Source organism: Magnusiomyces paraingens, assembly GCF_902498895.1.
Source record: "Magnusiomyces paraingens strain CBS 517.90 genome assembly, contig: contig1, whole genome shotgun sequence".
Classification (NCBI taxonomy): domain Eukaryota; kingdom Fungi; phylum Ascomycota; class Dipodascomycetes; order Dipodascales; family Dipodascaceae; genus Magnusiomyces; species Magnusiomyces paraingens.
The window spans coordinates 3932751-3951158 of record NW_022474067.1 but is presented as its reverse complement, the minus strand read 5'-3'; the positions used below and the strand labels follow the sequence as shown (position 1 = coordinate 3951158).

Sequence of the window (18408 nt, the reverse complement as noted above, 5' to 3'; positions counted from 1 at the left end):
TGATTTGACTTGATTTGACTTGATTTGACTTGATTTGACTTGATTTGACTTGACTTGATATACCCTATTTCCATACAAATTTTTTGTTATTATTTGTGACAAGTAACACAACATTTTAATGCCTATTTGTTCTGTGTAATTACAACATTACACACACTACTTGTTCAAGCTTACATAATTTATTAATATATCATGTGATAAATATGATGAGTCAACATTACATAATATGTTACATGAGAGATGTGAAAAATTTTCTTTCTTTCTTTAGAAAATTTTTTTTTTTTTTTTTTTTTTTGTTTCTGTGCGGCCAGGGGAGGGAGAGAATAGCTGGCTGAGTAACAACTCCAAATAACATCCAAAAAAAAAGTTTTTTTTCCTCCTTTTTTTTTTTTTTTTCTTTCTTCTTTTTTTTTTCCCTTTTTCAAGCTCAGATTTTCTTTCGAAAACACCCCCCAATCTCGACCTCTATCTAGGCTTATTTATATATATACTTATATATATATATATAAATATTTTAAAGCTCATTTGGCTTTGATTTTCTAAAAATTAAAAAAACCCAAAAAAATCGAAAAATTTTTAAAAAACCCTCCTTTTTTTTATATTTAAAAAAAAGCATCACACCCAAAATTTAAACGTTCTACGTTTCAAAAAAAAAAAAAACCTTTTAAAATCACCATCACCACCACCACCCCCCCATTCATATACCATAATTCGAATCCTTAATTGGACTAGTATTTGATACCCCCCCTCATATTCATTAAAATGTCTACTGAAGCCGTTGCCGCTACTGAAAAGGCCCTTGAGCAGCTCAACATCAAGGAGACTACCGCTCCTGAGGCTGAAGCTACCTCTTCCACCGCCACCGAAGCTCCCTCTACTGCTGAGGAGGCTACTGCTCCCGCTACTACGGAGTCTGCTTCCTCTCCTTCTGAGACTGATTCTGACTCTAACCCCTCTGCCAATGTTTCTCTTTACGTTGGTGAGCTTGATCCTTCCATTTCTGAGGCTATGCTCTTTGAGATCTTCAACCAGATTGGTCCCGTTGCCTCCATCCGCGTTTGCAGAGATGTCGTTACTAAGAGATCTCTTGGCTACGCTTACATTAACTACCACAACTCTGCTGATGGTGCCCGTGCTCTTAACGAGCTCAACTACACCGCCATTAAGGGTCGTCCTTGCCGCATCATGTGGTCCCAGAGAGATCCCTCTCTTAGACGCACTGGCGCTGGCAATATCTTTATCAAGAACCTTGATCCTGCTATTGACAATAAGGATCTTTTTGATACCTTCTCTACTTTTGGTAAGATCCTTTCTGCCAAGATTGCCACTGATGACTATGGCAATTCCAAGGGCTACGGGTTTGTCCACTTTGAGACTACCGAGGCTGCTGAAAGCGCCATTAGAAATGTTAATGGTATGCTTTTGAACGAGCGCAAGGTCTTTGTTGGTTTCCACATTCCTAAGCAGGACCGTCAGTCTAAGAATGACGAGCTCAAGGCCAAGTTCACCAACGTCTACATCAAGAACATCTCTTCTGAGACTACTGATGAGGAGTTTGAGGAGCTTTTCAAGAAGTACGGTAACATCACCTCTTCCACCATTGCTCGTGATGCTGAGGGCAAGTCCCGTGGCTTTGGTTTTGTCAACTTTGAAAACCACGATGATGCTGCCAATGCTGTCAAGGAGCTTAATGACTTGGAGCTCAATGGCAACAAGCTCTATGTTGGCCGCGCCCAGAAGAAGTTTGAGCGTGAAGAAGAACTCAAGAAGCAGTACGAAGCTGCTCGTCTTGAGAAGAGCAACATGTACCAGGGTGTCAACCTTTACATCAAGAACCTTGATGATACTATTGATGATGACAAGCTCCGCGAGACTTTCTCTGCTTTCGGCACCATTACCTCTGCCAAGGTTATGACTGACGAGAGTGGCAAGTCCAAGGGCTTTGGCTTTGTCTGCTTCTCTGCTCCTGAAGAGGCTACTAAAGCTGTTGCTGAGATGAACCAACACCTTGTTGCCGGCAAGCCTCTCTACGTTGCTCTTGCTCAGCGCAAGGATGTTAGACGTTCTCAGCTTGCTCAGCAGATGCAGGCCAAGAACCAGCTTCGTCTCCAACAGCAGGCTGCCGTTGCTGGTGGTCTCCCCGGCCAGTACATGACTCCTATGTTTTACGGCCCTGGCCAGCAGCCCGGTTTTATGGGCCCTGTTCCTGGTGGTCGCCCTGGCGTCCCCTTTGGTGGCAACCCTCAGGTTATGCTTCCTCCTCCTCGCCAGCAGGTCATTCCTCCTCCTCCTCAAGGTGCTTGGCCCCGCAATGTTAACGGCCCCAACCAGAACATGCTTCCTTACATGGCTGGTGGCTTCAACGGTGGTTACAACAACCGCGTTCCTCGCCCTGTTCCCTTTGGCGCCCAGGGTGGCCGCAACGGTGGCCGTGGTCAGCGTGGCCCCGGCCCCATCCCCGCCAGAGCCGGTGAATCTTCCCTTAGCGTTATGGTTGCTAACGCTCCTGAGGAGGCCCGCAAGCAGGTTATTGGTGAGTACATCTTCCCCAAGGTTCTCAACCACGAGAACATTGCCAATGATCCTGAGCTTGCCAGCAAGATCACTGGTATGCTTTTGGAGATGTCTGTCGATGAGCTCGTCAACATTGCTGATGATGTTCCTGCTTTCAACAACAGCGTCCACGCTGCTTTTGAGGCTTACAATGAGTTCCTCCAGAACAGTGCCAACTCTGCTCCTGCCCCTGCTGAGGGTACTGCTCCCGCTGAGGCTCCTGCTGCTGCCTCTGCTTAAATGCAAGATAATGATCCACATGTGAAGTTATAACTTCATAAACCAAAAGTCGAGAATATATATTTTATGATTTGGTGTTTTTTTCTCCACTTGTCGCCCACAGTCCTTCCAAAAGTTATTTATGTTGTACTTATTAGTTTATATTTGATTTTTTTTTAAATTTTTTTTAAATTTACTTGTTGCTTGAAACTGTTTTTATTTTATTTTATTTTGTTTTATTATTATTATTTTGTTTTAAAGATTGGAAGAAGATTCATCTGATTGTAGTTTTATTTGATTCCAATCAGAAATAAAAGATAGATTAGGAATCTTCAATTCTTTGGTCAGTTTATCAAATGTTTTTTTCTTACCAACAACAACACCTTTATCAGCCTCCAAAAGAGCTAAGGTATCGGTAGAACTATCTCCAAAATACCAAAGTTCTTTACCCAGCTTCTTTGCCTCATCTTTCAAAGCTGCAATAATTCGCTTTTTATCGTTAGCAGTGCGAACATGGCCGCGTGAGATTTTAGGATCAGTTGCGCTATTAACATGGTCTGGATGAACATCGTAATTTATAGAGTCATAGTCAGCAGGGAAAATATCCCCCGTGACCCAATCAATGTCATTACTGTAAATTGCAATATCGTTACCCGGGAAGTAGTGGTCAAGTACTCTGCGGATCAAATCCGCGGACCAGTTCACACTAACAATTGCAATCTTGGGATATTCTTTGGTATCATCTTTCTCTTCACCATGAGCAGGGTGAATTTTCTTGATAAGATCCCACCAACCGTCTCGGAAAAGCACCTTGCCGACTTGTGCTTGAATAAACTTGGGGTCAATGTTTTCAAAGAGTTTTGCATCCTCTACACGCTTTGCAGACTCGTATTCGATTGGCTTAAGACCAAGTAAAAACTCAATTTCTTCTTCAAGTTCAGGCGAAATTCCTTCTTTAGATGCTGCTGCTGCCACTGCAGATGCAGCCACCTCAGCATCATTATCTTCTTTTTGAGAACTAGCTTTGGATGATGATGGCTGGAACGACCGTGAGTATTGCGTATAATCATTAAGGAACTCACGAACAAAATAGTCCCATTTAGGTTCAAAGTCAGGTTTGCATTCGTAGGCAGCAGCTCCTAAAAGATGCATGGTGTCTAAACTAGTCACAGTCTCATCCCAGTCGACAATGAAATGAGAAACTTTGGAAAGATCAAGTTCCAAGGGAGCACCAGCTGGCTTTACCATTCCATACATATTATTTTATTTTATTATATTTTATTATATTTTTATTATTGATTAAATTAAGAATTATGATATTGTGAATTAGACAAAAAAAAAATAATATTAGATGTGAATTTATAACATATACTAAAAAAAAAAGAAAGAAATTATAACTGAAATGTGAGTTGAAAAACAGTCAGCTTTTCATGTGGGGTTTGATCATTGACAGGTGTGAAATGACTACTATATTGAAATCCGGTAAAGCACCGTGACTTAAAATCCTTATTTTTTGGGCCTCGGACTGAATTTCTGAGAACACCAATCACGTGATAACATTTCATTTTACTTCCTCGGTAAAAGGCAGATTCACACACAGTCTCTAAGCCCATAGAAGATCCCCAAAGGCATGTCCAAATGTACATTTTAATATTTAAATCACTAAATTCAAAGTGAAATCGTATACTATGGCTGACATTGCGCAATCGATATGCACATTATGAGCAGTGAAATAATAATAATAATAATAATAATTAAATAGGCTATTAATACCAAAGAATTTATACCATCTTTGAAGAACTATAGTCTGTAGTTATTTCTCTGAAATCATTGTGTTTACTTATTAGACTTATCGTCAGAACCGTCTTCGCTTGCACCCTTTCCATCAGAATTCCCGTAAGAGTAATCTGCCATTTCGATATCATCATCTCCATTACTTCCTTCTTGCTGTTTCTGAATTTGCTTCTTAGTTTCACGGTTCTTAATTGTTCGTGCAACTTTCTCCGTTTCATTGATAAATATTATACCACCACCTCCAGGCATAAGATGTCTGTGCTTTTTGGGACGACGCGCTCTGGTTGGAGGTGCACCGGTACCAACAGAAGCTGAATTTTTGGCTGCAATAGCAGTTCGGTCTGCATCACTGTGAAATGGGCTATAGTCGTGTGACTGGCCAACAGAATTTTTACCTTCTAAGTCTGCAGATTTCTTATCACCGTTTGTGTGCGATTTCTTATCTTTATCAGATTTTCTTGTGCCCAAAGAATCAGATACCTCCATATCACTATCAGCTTCATCTGAATCGTTTGAATTCCGTCTTGATAATCTATTTTCAGACTCACTTTCGGATTCACTGTTTTGACTGTGTGTATCTTCATTATCTTGGCCTTTCTCATCTTCTTCTAAATTGTCGTCAGAATCTTCATCCTCGTGAGGTTGTTCATTATCTTGTTCATCATCTTGATCGTCATCATCGTCATCATCATCATCATCATCATCATCATCATCCATTTCGTCATCCATTTCGTCATCGCTAATCACATCATCATCTTGCTTTTGTGCCAGTTTCTTTCCACCAACCAAAAATAGTTCATCCTCTTCGTCTTCATCAAGGCCAGTATCTTCGTCACCTCCATCATGATGAGAATTATCATGCTCTCCATTCTGGTTGATACCGTTAGAAGAAGTTGATCCACTACTTCCAACACCAAAACCTTCCAAAGTTGTTTGACCTTTACCAAGTTCAGGTTGAGATACCAGACCTCGAGAAATAAGTTCAGAAAGCTTTTTGGGCTGTGGTATCAATTCTAAAAATTAGGTTAGTTTATGCCTTTTATTCTAGTAAACGAACACAAAAAAAGTACATAAAACTTACCTTTTAAAAACTGAAGTTGCTCTATGCTTTCAACAGAAGATGAAAAATCCTTATAAGTTAATCTTTTGCGCTTGTCACTTCGAGCTCTCAGTAATGCTTGCTCTGTGAAAAATTGGATAAAAAGTTCCTATGCTATGTTAATTGCAACACCTTATGAAAAAATAAAAAAAATAACTTACCGTGGCTGCAGCAACAGCATAAACTGCCGGCGTAGAAATTGCTACAATATCATAATCCTGTTTTACAATCCGCTTAATTCTAGCAACAGGCAGCTTGGATGGAGGCTTTGATGAATTGTTGATAGTGTCTTTCCTGGCTGAAGTTTCGTCGAGGGGTTTCTTATTATTCTCGTTTGACGTTTGTTTTTGTTTTCCTTTACCACGGGGTCTACCAACTGGACGAGACTGCGATTGAGCTGGTTTTTGGGTTGTTGATGAAGAGGCCTGTTTATCGTTTTCGGCTTCTTGAGAGTTCACTGAGCTTTGCTCGTTAGTCTCATTGATTGACGCGCCTGCGCTTGGGGTATTACTAGCAGATTTAGAAGATTCTGGGACATCCACATCAACATCAACATCCATTGCGTCTTCGTGTGGACTGGAAGAGCCAGCAGTGGAATCAGCGGGTTTGGTGTTTTCTTCAATGTCTATTTCAATGGGCTCTATTTCCGTCATTTTGGTTTTTAAAATAGCTTTAAAGTCCCTCCCAAAAAAAAGTGATGGAAAATTGTAAAAACAGCAAAAAAATATAAAAATAGGGTGAAAATAGCCAAAGTTTTTTTTGTTTATTTTTATTTTATTTTTATTTTTTGAAAAAACAGAAAGTCAATAGACTTGTTACAATAAACTATTACATAAATAGTTACACACGTCATTTATCAACGACACCTAGTCATTTTAAACCTTCAACTTAACATGCTTATACGAAACCCTGATCCCGGACCTTTCTTACCAGTGACGCTAATTGCATTTGATATCTCGATCTTAAGAACATATTTTAACCATGCCGATTTAGATAAATGAAATCTTTTATTGCATTCTTACTTAATATTTAGCTTATAATACGGTGTTAACCATTTAAATTTCACTCATATTCCCCCCTCCTTAATCTCTCTTCCCTTTTATTCAATAATGTCTAGCTCTTCTCGTCACAAAAGAGCACATTCAAACTCTTCTGGAATGTACGTCATGGACATCATTTTAAATGTCGAATTTGATTCAACTAACTTTTAATATCATTATAGGTCAAATGCCTTTTCTTTGGCTTCTTTTGATTCATTTTCATCAGACCTAAGCCATGATGGTTTATTAAATAATAATCAAGCTTCTGGCAGCTCAGCACACAATACAGAACGTTCTGGTCCTGAATTACACAACATTTCAATTGATTTAAAAGACATTGATGAGATTAGACGATATGAGGACTTTTCAACTATTGACTGGGTCGAAGATGCTGCTAGAGAAAATCTTAAACGACGTCTTAAAATAAAACGGCTACGTGAAAGAGCTCGACTAGACCCTAGAAACCTTGAAAGCGGAACAAGAAGACACAACTACCAATCACGCGTATTTTCTTTTCTTTCTGATTCTCTATCGGCAGCTCAGGCATGGATAGTACTCACTATAATTGGTTGTGTCTTGGGAGCTCTCGCGGGATCGGTAAACATTATCACTGAATGGCTTTCTAATTTACGAACAGGTCACTGTACATTAGGTATCTACCTAAATCAAGAGTTTTGTTGTCCAGGAGGTCAAGAGTCCTGCGCAGAATGGAAGTCATGGACTGGCTTTGTAGTGACTGATTATATTACTTACATTCTTTTCTCAACAATTTTTGCATTCACAGCTGCATATCTCGTCAAATTTTACGCACCATACGCAGCAGGTTCCGGTATTTCAGAAATCAAATGCATTATTGCCGGCTTTGTAATGAATGGTTTTTTGGAGTTTCCCACATTAGCAATTAAAAGTTTGGCTCTTCCCCTAACCATTGCTTCTGGACTTAGCGTCGGAAAAGAAGGACCTAGTGTACATTATGCTGTGTGTGTGGGTAATGTCATTGGAAATATGTTTTCAAAATATCGACACAATAGTTCAAAAATGCGTGAAATTTTGTCTGCATGCACAGCTGCTGGTGTAGCTGTTGCTTTTGGAAGTCCAATGGGTGGTGTTTTATTTTCGATAGAAGAAGTTGCCTCCACGTTTCAAATCAAAACAATGTGGAGAAGTTATTTTTGTGCGCTTGTCTCTACAATTGTTTTAGCTGGAATCAATGCTTTCCGCACAGGTCAAATCGTATTATTTTCGGTTAGTTATGATCAAGACTGGCATTTTTTCGAAATAGTTTTTTTCATCATTCTTGGACTGTTTGGAGGCGTTTTCGGAATATTTCTCAGCAAGTGGAACCTTCGGGCACAAGGATTTCGCAAGAAGTACCTGGCTAACTATGCCATCCAGGAAGTGGTTTTCCTGGCATTCATTACAGCCGTCATTTGTTATTTTAATGCTTTCCTTCGCTTAGATATGACTGAAAGTATGCAGATACTTTTCCGAGAATGTGGAAATGGATTTGAAGAAAGTTTTGTTTGTGATAAGTCTCAGCGTGGCCGTGTCATCATGTCATTGATATTTGCAATTATTATCCGCACATTTCTTGTTATTATTTCATATGGCGCCAAAGTCCCAGCTGGTATTTTTGTTCCTTCAATGGCAATCGGCGCTATTTTTGGCCGTATTGTGGGCACTGTTGTTCAATCTCTTCATGATACATATCCCTCCAGTTCATTTTTTGCTGCATGCCCACCAGATGGTCCTTGTATCACTCCAGGGACATATGCATTTCTTGGAGCTGGGGCCGCATTAAGTGGCGTTTTACATATTACTGTCACAGTGGTAATAATCATGTATGAGCTTACAGGTGCTTTGACTTATATTATACCAACAATGATTGTTGTTGGAGTTACACAAGCAGTTGGTGATAGATGGGGTAAAGGTGGCCTTACCGACCAAGCAATTTGGTTCAACGGATTTCCCTTTATTGATACAAAAGAAGAACATATTTTTAATGCTCCTGTCAGCAAAGCCATGGCTCGCGAAAACCTAATTGTTTTCACAACTACCGAAATGACGTTGGCACAAGTCGAAAAAATCCTTGCTGAAACAACACACAGAGGTTTCCCTATTGTTGACGGACTAGATACCAAATATTTGTTAGGTTACATTGGCCGTTCAGAATTAAAATATGTTATTCAAACAAAACGGTCACAGGGTCAGTCACTTTCTCCAAACGCCAAATGTTACTTTTCATCTGCGACTTTTGATCGTAGTGCTCGTCATGCTCGTAGATCAACTGAGCATGGGTCTAATATTGGCAGCAATAGCTCTAATTCAAACAGCAACATGATTATGTCAATTAGTTTTGAAAAATTTGTTAACTTTACACCGATAACTGTACAACCACAAGTTCCACTGGAAACGGTTATGGAGATTTTCTCACAACTGGGACCTGGAGTTGTTTTAGTGGATTACCAAGGAAAACTTTGTGGCCTTATGAGCCGAAAAGATATTCTTCGATACCAATTTAAAGTTGAGCATATTTACGCACCAAAAGAGCGAGCTCTTGATCGATCAGCTGCACAGCAGGTAGACCAAAAAGTTTGGGAGACAATTGTTTGGTTTGTTTCTCTGACGTACAAGTGGATTGCTAGAGCGATTCCAACAAGCATTTTAACTCGGCTTGGAGTGGGCCATGGTTATGAGTTTACTAATGGCAATTCTTCAGGTGGAATTACTCTACAGCCGTCGGTGTCCTCATCTTCATTAAGATGGCAACCAGAGAATCCAGTTTCAAACTAATGAGCCTTTTAACATTTAGTTTTATATATGATTTAAACTGTATATTTTATTTTATTTTATTTTTATCTTTTCTCATCAATCTAATTTTATCAAAACATTTCATCGAAAAGTGTTATAGTTTTTCTTTGCAATATCGAATTTTGAATATTAAGGAAAACTCCGCAATTTTACCCGAAATTACTCAACTTTTTATACTCTAACCAGTAGAAAAATTATTACATGAGGCAGTGATACCGAACGTTTAATTTATTGTATTTCCTAATTAAGAAATAATTGCCACAGAAAGAATTTGAATCTATTTCCCTTTTATTTAATAGCCGCAAGAACCTCGGTTAAAATATCCAAGCATCTTGAAGATAGGTATATTTTTGAACTTTCCGACAATGATTCTTGGAGCCTTTATATTTATTTCTATGTTTTTTTTTTTTTTCTTTTTAAATTTATCAACATTTTCAGAAGGAGTTTTACTTTATTTTTTAAAACTCCCATGGACAGTATTATAATGTTTTCAAAAAGAGTATTAGTGATTTATTTTGGGATTTTTCAGTTCATTCCGAACACTAGCTCTTTAAATTCACCCCTTATCAAACTGAGATAATTCTGACATACAAATCAATAATTGTAACTAACCAATGGCTTTAAGGCCTTCGGGGATTCCCACAGTAATGTCGAATAAATTACTATTAATTATAGATATCTAGAATATATATTAATTATATCAGTTCATAATCCTTTTTTCTATTATTCAATTAAACTAGGAATGCCTTTTTCAAATAAATTTTTGATAGAAATTTTTTAAAAATAAAACAAAGAAATAAATCGGTATATTGTAGTAATTGAATAATATCGTTATTTTAGTATGGATATCGCAGGAATGCTATTTTTCCAAGTTTTCATATATGCAAATTTCGATTTAACATCATCCCTTACGCTATTTTTATTATTCAATATATGGATACCATCTTATATAAGATATAACATATGATACTTCTGATAATGGTATCACTGGTATCGACCAAAACTTTAAATTTGATTTTTTAAACAAGTTTATCTTTCATGCTTCTTAATTACTATAATTGAAGATTACAAGAAATGAATTTTTCTTGAAAAAAGAACCATTACTTACAAATTTAAACGCAGATATAAAAGCAAGTTGAAGATTGGATTATAGTCAAATAAGTTACCCCTAAAGTTATTTTGGAAACAATTAATCGCGCTTACCTTTGACAAACATTATAGAGTTTATTTTGACTCTAAACAAGAAAACATGAAATCGCTAACAATATTTGCAAGTAGAAGTTTACGTTTCGTCAAAAAAAAAAAAAAAAATCGGATTGCTTATAAATATTGCGCGCACATTTACACTGAAACGTTTACTGGTCAAGAAACATTGATTACACTTGGGCGGTTAACATGTTACTGAGACCAGAAAAAGTTAATTGACGATTGAAAAACGAGTAAACGGTTGATAAGTGGTTGAAACTATTGAATGATTTAAAATTACGGTGAATAAAGTATTAAATAAAACTTTAGAACTTTGTTGCTATAACTGATTGATTATTTGGCTTTTTTTTATTTGAAAAAGAATTTCCTTTTTTCTGTCTCGCTTCTTATTTTCTTCTTTTATTTTTATTATTTTTTTAAATGACCGAAAGTAGTCGAACGTATAAAAATTTGAAAGTTGTTGTGAAAGCGTAAATATTTTTAGCGAATAAATTAGACATGAAAAAGAAAAAGAGAAAAAATTAAATGTGAGAAGGAAGAAAAACAAATAGATGTCGTCAAACTAGGGTTAAGCAAAAATGAATCTAATGGTAGTCTTCACGCTCACGGTAAGAGTCAGAAACAGGGGGTGGAGGGCCAGGATATCTCTCACGCTCATCTCTGTAAGGTCTTTCTTCGCGCATATCGCGAGGAGGGAGACGATCGTCACGGGGAGGGAGTCTGTCATCGCGAGGAGGAAGTCTGTCGTCTCTAGGAGGGAAGCGGTGCTCTTCACGAGAGTAGCGGCGCTCATAGCGGTCTCTATTATCGCGAGGAGGGTATCTTTCACGGTCGTCCATACGATAACGGTCACCTCCTCTTTCACGGTCACGATAGTATCTTTCACGGTCATCATATCTGGGACGGCGGTAAGGGTCATCGTAACGGGAGGGACGGTCATCGTAACGACGGTCCTCGTAACGAGGATAATCTCTTCTGTATCTGTCATCAAAGCGAGGTCTACCTCCTCCGCGGCGGGCCTTGCGAGGGCCGTAATACTTACCAGGAGTGGGCGTACGAGGTCTTTTCCGGCGAGCCTTTTCAACTGAAAGAGTGCGGCCGGCAATGGTATGGCCGGTAAGCTCCTCAATGGCCTTGTCAGCATCAGTGACATCAACCATGTTGACAAAGCCAAAACCACGAGATTCCTTTGTATGAGGATCCATCATAATTTGGCACTTGTCGACAGTACCAAATTTGGCAAAAACAGAACGAAGCTCGTCCTCATCGATAGTCTTAGAGATGCCGGTAACAAACAAGTTAGTCCCTTCATTGCGGGGGTCATCTTCTTCCTCAGCTCTAAACGTCGGGGTGTTAATGTTCTGAATTTTGTGTTGTATTTGGGAGTTGCAAATTACCTTGGGCCTTGCTGAGAGTCACGGGGTTCAGGATCATCCCTGTCCTCACGTCTGGGAGAGTCAGATCTTCTGTCGTAAGCAGCTTCAGGACTTAAAGATCTTTCACCACCTATCAAGTGTAAAAACACAAGGAAAAAAAGAAGTTAATACGCGTCTTTCAAGTATAAAAAATACTTTAGAAAGAATAATACGCGAGTAGAATGAAACTTTTTCAAAAGTAAAATAACCAAAACAACCAAAACAAATAGCAAAGCTCACATCTCACTTCCGTTCAATCTAAAAATTTTTAACAAAAAACAAATTAGTTATTTATACTAACCCTCGCGATATTCATCAGCTCTATGGGTATCGGCCTCTTCGTAGTCGGTCATGATGGCTTTGGTGGTTGCTTTTGGTAGGGTGGAATATGACAAAAAGGGATGTGGAAGGTAGAAAGAAAAACCCTTAGATGGTGGCAATGACTTTTTTTTTTTGGTGATGACAGCAAACCCAAAAAAAAATTTCATTTTCAGACCTTATTATACTAAGATGTGCGCACATTTGATCACGTTCAAAATTTTCACACTTTACAAAACATTCCAGCCAATCCACCATTACCACCATTACTACCAAACAGAAACTCGAGTCCTTTTTTTTTACAATAGGCCGACTGTGTGAATTACAACCACAACCAACAATGTTTTCCCGTTTATTAGCACGCTCCACTATTGCTTCTGCCAGAGTTTCCGGTGTCAGATCGCTTTCATCTTTCACTTCGTCGGCCTCTCCCATCATCTGCAGACCAGTATGCCGTACACCTATCCTTTCCTCCTCATCATCTCTCCCCAGACTCCAGTCTTCGGTCCAGCAATTAACTCAAAGCAGCACATCCATAATATACCGTGCTCAACAGGTTAGACATGCTACCCTTAACCAGATTTCTCGTCGTGGCCGTTTTAATACCCTCCTTAAACGCCACAAAGCCAAGCGTTCTATGACCCCTGATCTTAATCGCAGTCCATTTAAGAAGGGTGTTGTTCTTCGTGTTATGATTCTCAAGCCTAAGAAGCCCAATTCGGCTAACCGTAAGGCTGCCAGAGTTCGTCTTTCCAATGGTAAGGTGGTCACTGCTTACATTCCTGGTGAAGGCCACAATGCTCAGGAGCATAGTGTTGTCACCATCAGAGGTGGTCGTACCCAAGATTTGCCCGGTGTCAAGTACAAATGTGTTAGAGGTTTGGGTGATTTGGCTGCGGTCTCCAATAGAAGAACCTCGCGATCTAAGTACGGTGCCAAGAAGCCTGCTGCTTCTAACTAGAGTCACTTTTCTTTGTAAATTGTTTTCTTCATTTTTTTATCTGTAAATACTTGTGAATATTATTTTCCTTATTCATTTTTTTTAAAAAAGAAATCTTTATTGAGGGTTTATTAACAAACAAAAAATAAAAGAAGAGACAACGATTCAGATATTTATCGTCGAACAGTATCAAATCTGCGTCCTGACGCGGTTTTTCTTTCCTTGGTTTCTTCATTCTCTGGTTTTGCGCGGTTAAGAACCTTAAGAAACTCCGAAACACGGTATCTCATTCTAGAGTGCATGTAGGCCTTAGAGCACTTGATATGATAGTGGAAGTAATCGCGGAAGGTTTGAATGTGACTGATACAGTTCTCACGACGCTGGGGCTTGAGATGTCTAGGGAAAAGAACAAAAGTGACGTAGCCGACATTATCGTCCGAAGCCCGAACACCAGGTAGGTCGCGAATTTCAAGAGGAGGTTCCTTCTGTGAATACAAAACCTGCGGAGCATTTTGAATTGCACGGCGACGAGCATCCACAAACTCCTGAAGGAAAACGCGCCCAAAAATGCGATCTGTTTCGTCCTTAAAAATAGTAGAAAAGATAACCGTCACACGATCGTGCGAAGGCTTAATAAAGATAGACTCTTGCTCGCGATAGTGAATAGCTAAAACTTCAACCTTAGATGCCTCTGGAACGTACAATTCCAAATTTTGCTTGGCAGCATCAGCTGCCAATTCGTCAAACTCATCAAAGGCACGCTCAAAGGGGGCAGCCAAAGCTGTTCGCTTAAGCAAAGAAATCTTGTCAATCAGAGCTTCACGTTCTGTTACATCAAGGCTCTGCAGCTCCTGCAAGTCAAGTAAGAGGGAAAAGTTGTAGCCAGATTCCGGAGTAGGCAAAAGATATGCCCCGTATTCGCGCTTCATGATTTTGTCGACATTGTATTTTTTTAAGTCTGGAGCACACTTGATGTACATGGAGATGAGGATTTTGCTCTTTGTTTCTGGAGTGGAGATGTGGAAAGTGACATTGTCAAAATCGGAGACAATCTGGTCAATGGCAATAGGCTGGGCACCCGGCTCCAACCGCTCGGTCAAAATGCTCTTCAAGAGAAGATTATGATACTGTAACAAGAGCATGGTAGCGGGTAATTGGGACGGGTCTCGTTGGTCGTATTTATAAAATGGATTGCTTCGAAAAGCTTTGAGGTTGGGTGAAATGTTCAAGAGAGAAAAATACATACGTGGGAACTAAAAAATGGCTATGCAAAAAACCCTAGCCCACATCTTCATAAACACACAACAAAAATAAAGAGAGGGAAAAAACCCCGCATGCAAAATTAAAGTCCTTCATTTCCAACATCTTTCGCTTCTACTCTTCTCTCAAAAATCCATCCCTTATTTTAATACCAAATTTTTTATCTATTTTCGTTTGGTAAAAAAATTCTTTTTACAGTTCACTATTGTCATCGATATATATACCTATCCTAATTACCTATAATTTTTTGCCTTTATTTGCTCAATTCAACTTAAAGCACACGACATTTCTTTTGTTATTCTATCACAATGATACCCTACATTCGATTGTTTACATTATCGATACTCTCTTTTATAACCAAAGTTGATGGAAATTCTATATATGATTCTCGGGGAATTCCAATTGTTATGCCTGACGATGGCGTTCCAACTTGCGATCCTGCTGGTTACTACACGCAATACCCATATAGCGGCTATCGTATCAGCCTGGAGGTAAGGGTCCCCCAAAAAGATACAAAAAGATTGTCAGAACTTAGTTATAATACCTTAATTAATTCTCACTATGAAAAATTTTTTGTTCTATCAGTCTGTGATATGAACTTCGTTACGGGCGAACTAGGCATACCTGTTAGTAACCACGAAGATATTTGGAACAAAACAATATGCAGCGACATAATTCCTCTTGGATTTGAAAATGAAGATAATCTTGAAGATGAGTGGCATGAAAATTTAGATGATGTTAATGCAGCAATGACTTTTTATAGGAAAAAAATTTCGACTGGAGTTGGAGGTCGACTGAATGACCAAAGTAAGCTTGAAGCTAAAAATCATCCCTACTTTGACATGTTTCTCAATTATCGGACACAAATGTTTCATCGTAATGAACCAGATGTACGACCTCAGTATTGTTTTCATACAGCTAAGGCTCAAAAGTTTTTGGAGAATGGACAAGATGAATACTTTCGGTCAAAACTTACTCCTGAATGGGACCGACATCTTTTAACAAACAGTTTTGTAGGAGGTCTTTTTGATTGCTATGAAAACAATATCACTACGTATGATCCTATGACTGGTGATATTGTTTGTGGACCTAATAATATTAGGCCTGTTTTACCACTTTACCGAGATAATTGGCCATATATGTGGACGTCGATTGTTGTCAATGAAAGGACCGATACAGAAATCATAAAAGGAAATGCACAAAGCAATGAAGATGAAGAATTTGGTGATGAACAACTTGAATGGGCAGTTAGAATACCTTGGTTATATACCCCTGATGTGTACGACAATGGGTTCCCAAAAGTCATGACTGAAACGAGAATGGTTTTACAACCGTCTAATCAAGCATTTAAGAGAATTACAATGAGAAAGTTATACCACGATCCATGGGTTAAAAATGTGAATCCGTTTGAAAAGATGTATTAATTCGTTTTGTAAAAAAAATTGAAACTTTTATTTGCTTGGATGTGATCATCTATCGCTAATTGATCTAATTCTAGTAATAAAATTCGTGCGAACACTTTTAAAATCAGTGCTGTATGCATTATTTGACAGAAGATCTGAAATCAATAAATTTCGTAGCATATCATCCCAGGACCGTAATCCCCTTGAAAAGATGGTATTTCCCTGAATGCTTTGGGGATATCTCTGAATATATTTTACAACCAAAAACACGAGCAAATGGATAACAATAGCGTCAATGATAGCTCGACGTAATGCACAAAATAATGATCCCAAAAGTTTTAAAAGCCAAGACTTGCGTTTTGGTGGAGATGCGGAGCCCGGAGAAGAAAAAAATGATGATTCTATCGATGACGACGTAGATGATGATGGGTCAATATCTATGTCAGATACTAGACCAAACTTCGAAAGAACACGTCGAAATTTAACCAAAGATGTATATATAATACCATTTCGGTAAATATCGCTATCATCAGTGATTGTGGTAGATGAATCCTTGCGTTGTTTAAGTCGTTTATTTTTCGAGCGTTGGTCTCCACCAGAGCCAGACGGAGGTTGCTGCTGATGAAGTGGAACAACACCATATCTTTGCCTAATGGCCATAATTTCCTCATTTATAGTTTCCAAAGCCCAATTAACGTCACGTCGCCATTTTTTCATTTCAAGGTTTTCCTCACGCAAATTGGAAACATCCTCACTGCTGCTTTCCAAAACCCTAGCATCATAAAACTCCTCCTCTCTAACTCCAGGTCCTAATTGTGAGTGACTTTCGTCAAGATCTCGGCCATGACGTTGACCTATAAACTGCTGACCTTCTTGAAGACTACTTAATCTTTTTGTTTGATTAAAATCGCTTCTTTGCATTCCTTTACCTTTACCCGAGCTTGGTTTAGGTGTTGTAGAGTGAACGCTTCGGCCACTCAGGTACGACTCCGCGCGGTACATGCCAAGTGCTGAAGGCGGGATACCAAGAGTACTTTCAGGTAATGGGTAATAGGAAGATGTTCCACTAGCTCTTTGTTGAGCATTGCGAAGGCTTGCAATTTTGTCTTTCTGGTTGCCAATTGATGAGTATGATGAAGCTCCTTGTTGCTGCTGACGCTCATTGTAAGATCTAAGATTAGATGCAGTCAACGGTGCAGGGGAATTGTCGTGAGCAATAGAACCTGGGGATGATGCTATATCTTGCTCGGAAATCGTTCGAGTGCGATGTTTATGGTGTCGGTGACGCGGTCGGCTCAAAATTGAAGACCCTACACCACCTGTAGCGGAGTCATCCGAAGAGCTAGGTTGCAGGTCTTTAATTTGGTCCCAAAGATACTCTAAATCAGAAACCAATTCAACTGCTTCTTGGGATTCGCTAGCATATGTATGCATTGTCTACATTTTTTGTTAGTTGTCATTTTTTTTTTTTTTTTTGGAGAGGGGGGACGGTGTTATATTCTTGTTGCCGAAACTTCTCCACAATTTCGGTTCAGCATACCTCAATAAGAAATGCAATATATCTGCGCTTAGCTTCGGTCTTCGAAACACCCTCTTCCTCTTTCCAGGCTTCCCTAAAAACATTAATGTTTAGCAAAGTGAAACTGTTAAAGAAAATAGTGTATTGTTTTTAAAAGAAAAAAAATTAAATCGCGTGTGTACTTACCACTTGCGTCGATCAGCGACGTCTTCTGGGGATTTACCGGTAGGCCGAGGCATTATGCCCTCTACATCTCCCTCTTAATGAAAGTTAGACACTAACTTTTTTTTACTCAATATAAAAAAATGACAAAATTAGATCGTGCATACCTGTCGCTTGTTTATAAAGACCATAGAGTTTGATACGACTATCTACAGGTGGCTGAGGAAGGCTTCCTGGGCCTTTGCGAGCCGAAAGTGTTTTGATCGTGGAGATGGCCTTGACAAACACACGATCTGTATAAATTGTTAGCAATAACGAAAAACACCGATAATTATTAGCATACCAATTGAATCCGACATCTGGAATATCTATTTTACTAAATTTTCTAATGATTTTTTGAGTGTATTATTTTTTAATATTTTATTCTAGAGGAAGTGTATTTGAAAATGGATGGCAAATTAAAGTGAGAGTTGATAACAAGGAGAGAAAGGGAAAATGAAGGAGAAGATATGTTTATAATAATAGTCACGTGTATTAGTTACAAAAGGTGTTACAAGAAATATTTGTTTGTTTGTGTACAAATCCAACTGTATCACCATCATCATTAAAGAACAACATCTTCATTCTCATCCTGCAAAAAAAAAAGCCCCAGTTCAGCATTTTTAATTC

At 38.8% G+C, this 18408-nt stretch overlaps 9 protein-coding genes across 9 annotated transcripts; 4 read left to right on the top strand and 5 right to left on the bottom strand.

The window, feature by feature from the left end:
• Nucleotides 1-762: 762 nt before the first annotated feature.
• On the top strand, nt 763-2793 carry SAPINGB_P001179 (uncharacterized protein; the record flags this gene model as incomplete). The annotated part of the gene is made up of 1 exon (XM_031995902.1): nt 763-2793. One exon carries the CDS (start codon nt 763-765, stop codon nt 2791-2793), a length of 2031 nt encoding a protein of 676 aa, XP_031851793.1.
• Nucleotides 2794-3027: 234 nt separating this feature from the next.
• On the bottom strand, nt 3028-4029 carry SAPINGB_P001178 (uncharacterized protein; the record flags this gene model as incomplete). Its single annotated transcript, XM_031995901.1, has 1 exon — nt 3028-4029. The coding sequence occupies one exon, from the start codon at nt 4027-4029 to the stop codon at nt 3028-3030; it is 1002 nt and encodes a 333-aa protein (XP_031851792.1).
• A 579-nt stretch (nt 4030-4608) lies between these two features.
• Nucleotides 4609-6318, bottom strand: SAPINGB_P001177 (uncharacterized protein; the record flags this gene model as incomplete). The annotated part of the gene is made up of 3 exons (XM_031995900.1): nt 4609-5579; nt 5648-5774; nt 5827-6318. 3 exons carry the CDS (start codon nt 6316-6318, stop codon nt 4609-4611), a joined length of 1590 nt encoding a protein of 529 aa, XP_031851791.1.
• Nucleotides 6319-6774: 456 nt separating this feature from the next.
• Nucleotides 6775-9498, top strand: SAPINGB_P001176 (uncharacterized protein; the record flags this gene model as incomplete). The annotated part of the gene is made up of 2 exons (XM_031995899.1): nt 6775-6824; nt 6888-9498. 2 exons carry the CDS (start codon nt 6775-6777, stop codon nt 9496-9498), a joined length of 2661 nt encoding a protein of 886 aa, XP_031851790.1.
• Nucleotides 9499-11306: 1808 nt separating this feature from the next.
• SAPINGB_P001175 (uncharacterized protein) lies at nt 11307-12490 on the bottom strand (the record flags this gene model as incomplete). Its single annotated transcript, XM_031995898.1, has 3 exons — nt 11307-12060; nt 12120-12228; nt 12439-12490. 3 exons carry the CDS (start codon nt 12488-12490, stop codon nt 11307-11309), a joined length of 915 nt encoding a protein of 304 aa, XP_031851789.1.
• A 305-nt stretch (nt 12491-12795) lies between these two features.
• SAPINGB_P001174 (mitochondrial 37S ribosomal protein uS12m) lies at nt 12796-13416 on the top strand (the record flags this gene model as incomplete). The annotated part of the gene is made up of 1 exon (XM_031995897.1): nt 12796-13416. One exon carries the CDS (start codon nt 12796-12798, stop codon nt 13414-13416), a length of 621 nt encoding a protein of 206 aa, XP_031851788.1.
• A 152-nt stretch (nt 13417-13568) lies between these two features.
• Nucleotides 13569-14639, bottom strand: SAPINGB_P001173 (uncharacterized protein; the record flags this gene model as incomplete). Its single annotated transcript, XM_031995896.1, has 1 exon — nt 13569-14639. The coding sequence occupies one exon, from the start codon at nt 14637-14639 to the stop codon at nt 13569-13571; it is 1071 nt and encodes a 356-aa protein (XP_031851787.1).
• Nucleotides 14640-14963: 324 nt separating this feature from the next.
• On the top strand, nt 14964-16079 carry SAPINGB_P001172 (uncharacterized protein; the record flags this gene model as incomplete). Its single annotated transcript, XM_031995895.1, has 1 exon — nt 14964-16079. One exon carries the CDS (start codon nt 14964-14966, stop codon nt 16077-16079), a length of 1116 nt encoding a protein of 371 aa, XP_031851786.1.
• Nucleotides 16080-16124: 45 nt separating this feature from the next.
• On the bottom strand, nt 16125-18098 carry SAPINGB_P001171 (uncharacterized protein; the record flags this gene model as incomplete). The annotated part of the gene is made up of 5 exons (XM_031995894.1): nt 16125-17495; nt 17599-17671; nt 17764-17836; nt 17907-18032; nt 18083-18098. 5 exons carry the CDS (start codon nt 18096-18098, stop codon nt 16125-16127), a joined length of 1659 nt encoding a protein of 552 aa, XP_031851785.1.
• Between the last annotated feature and the right edge of the window lie 310 nt (nt 18099-18408).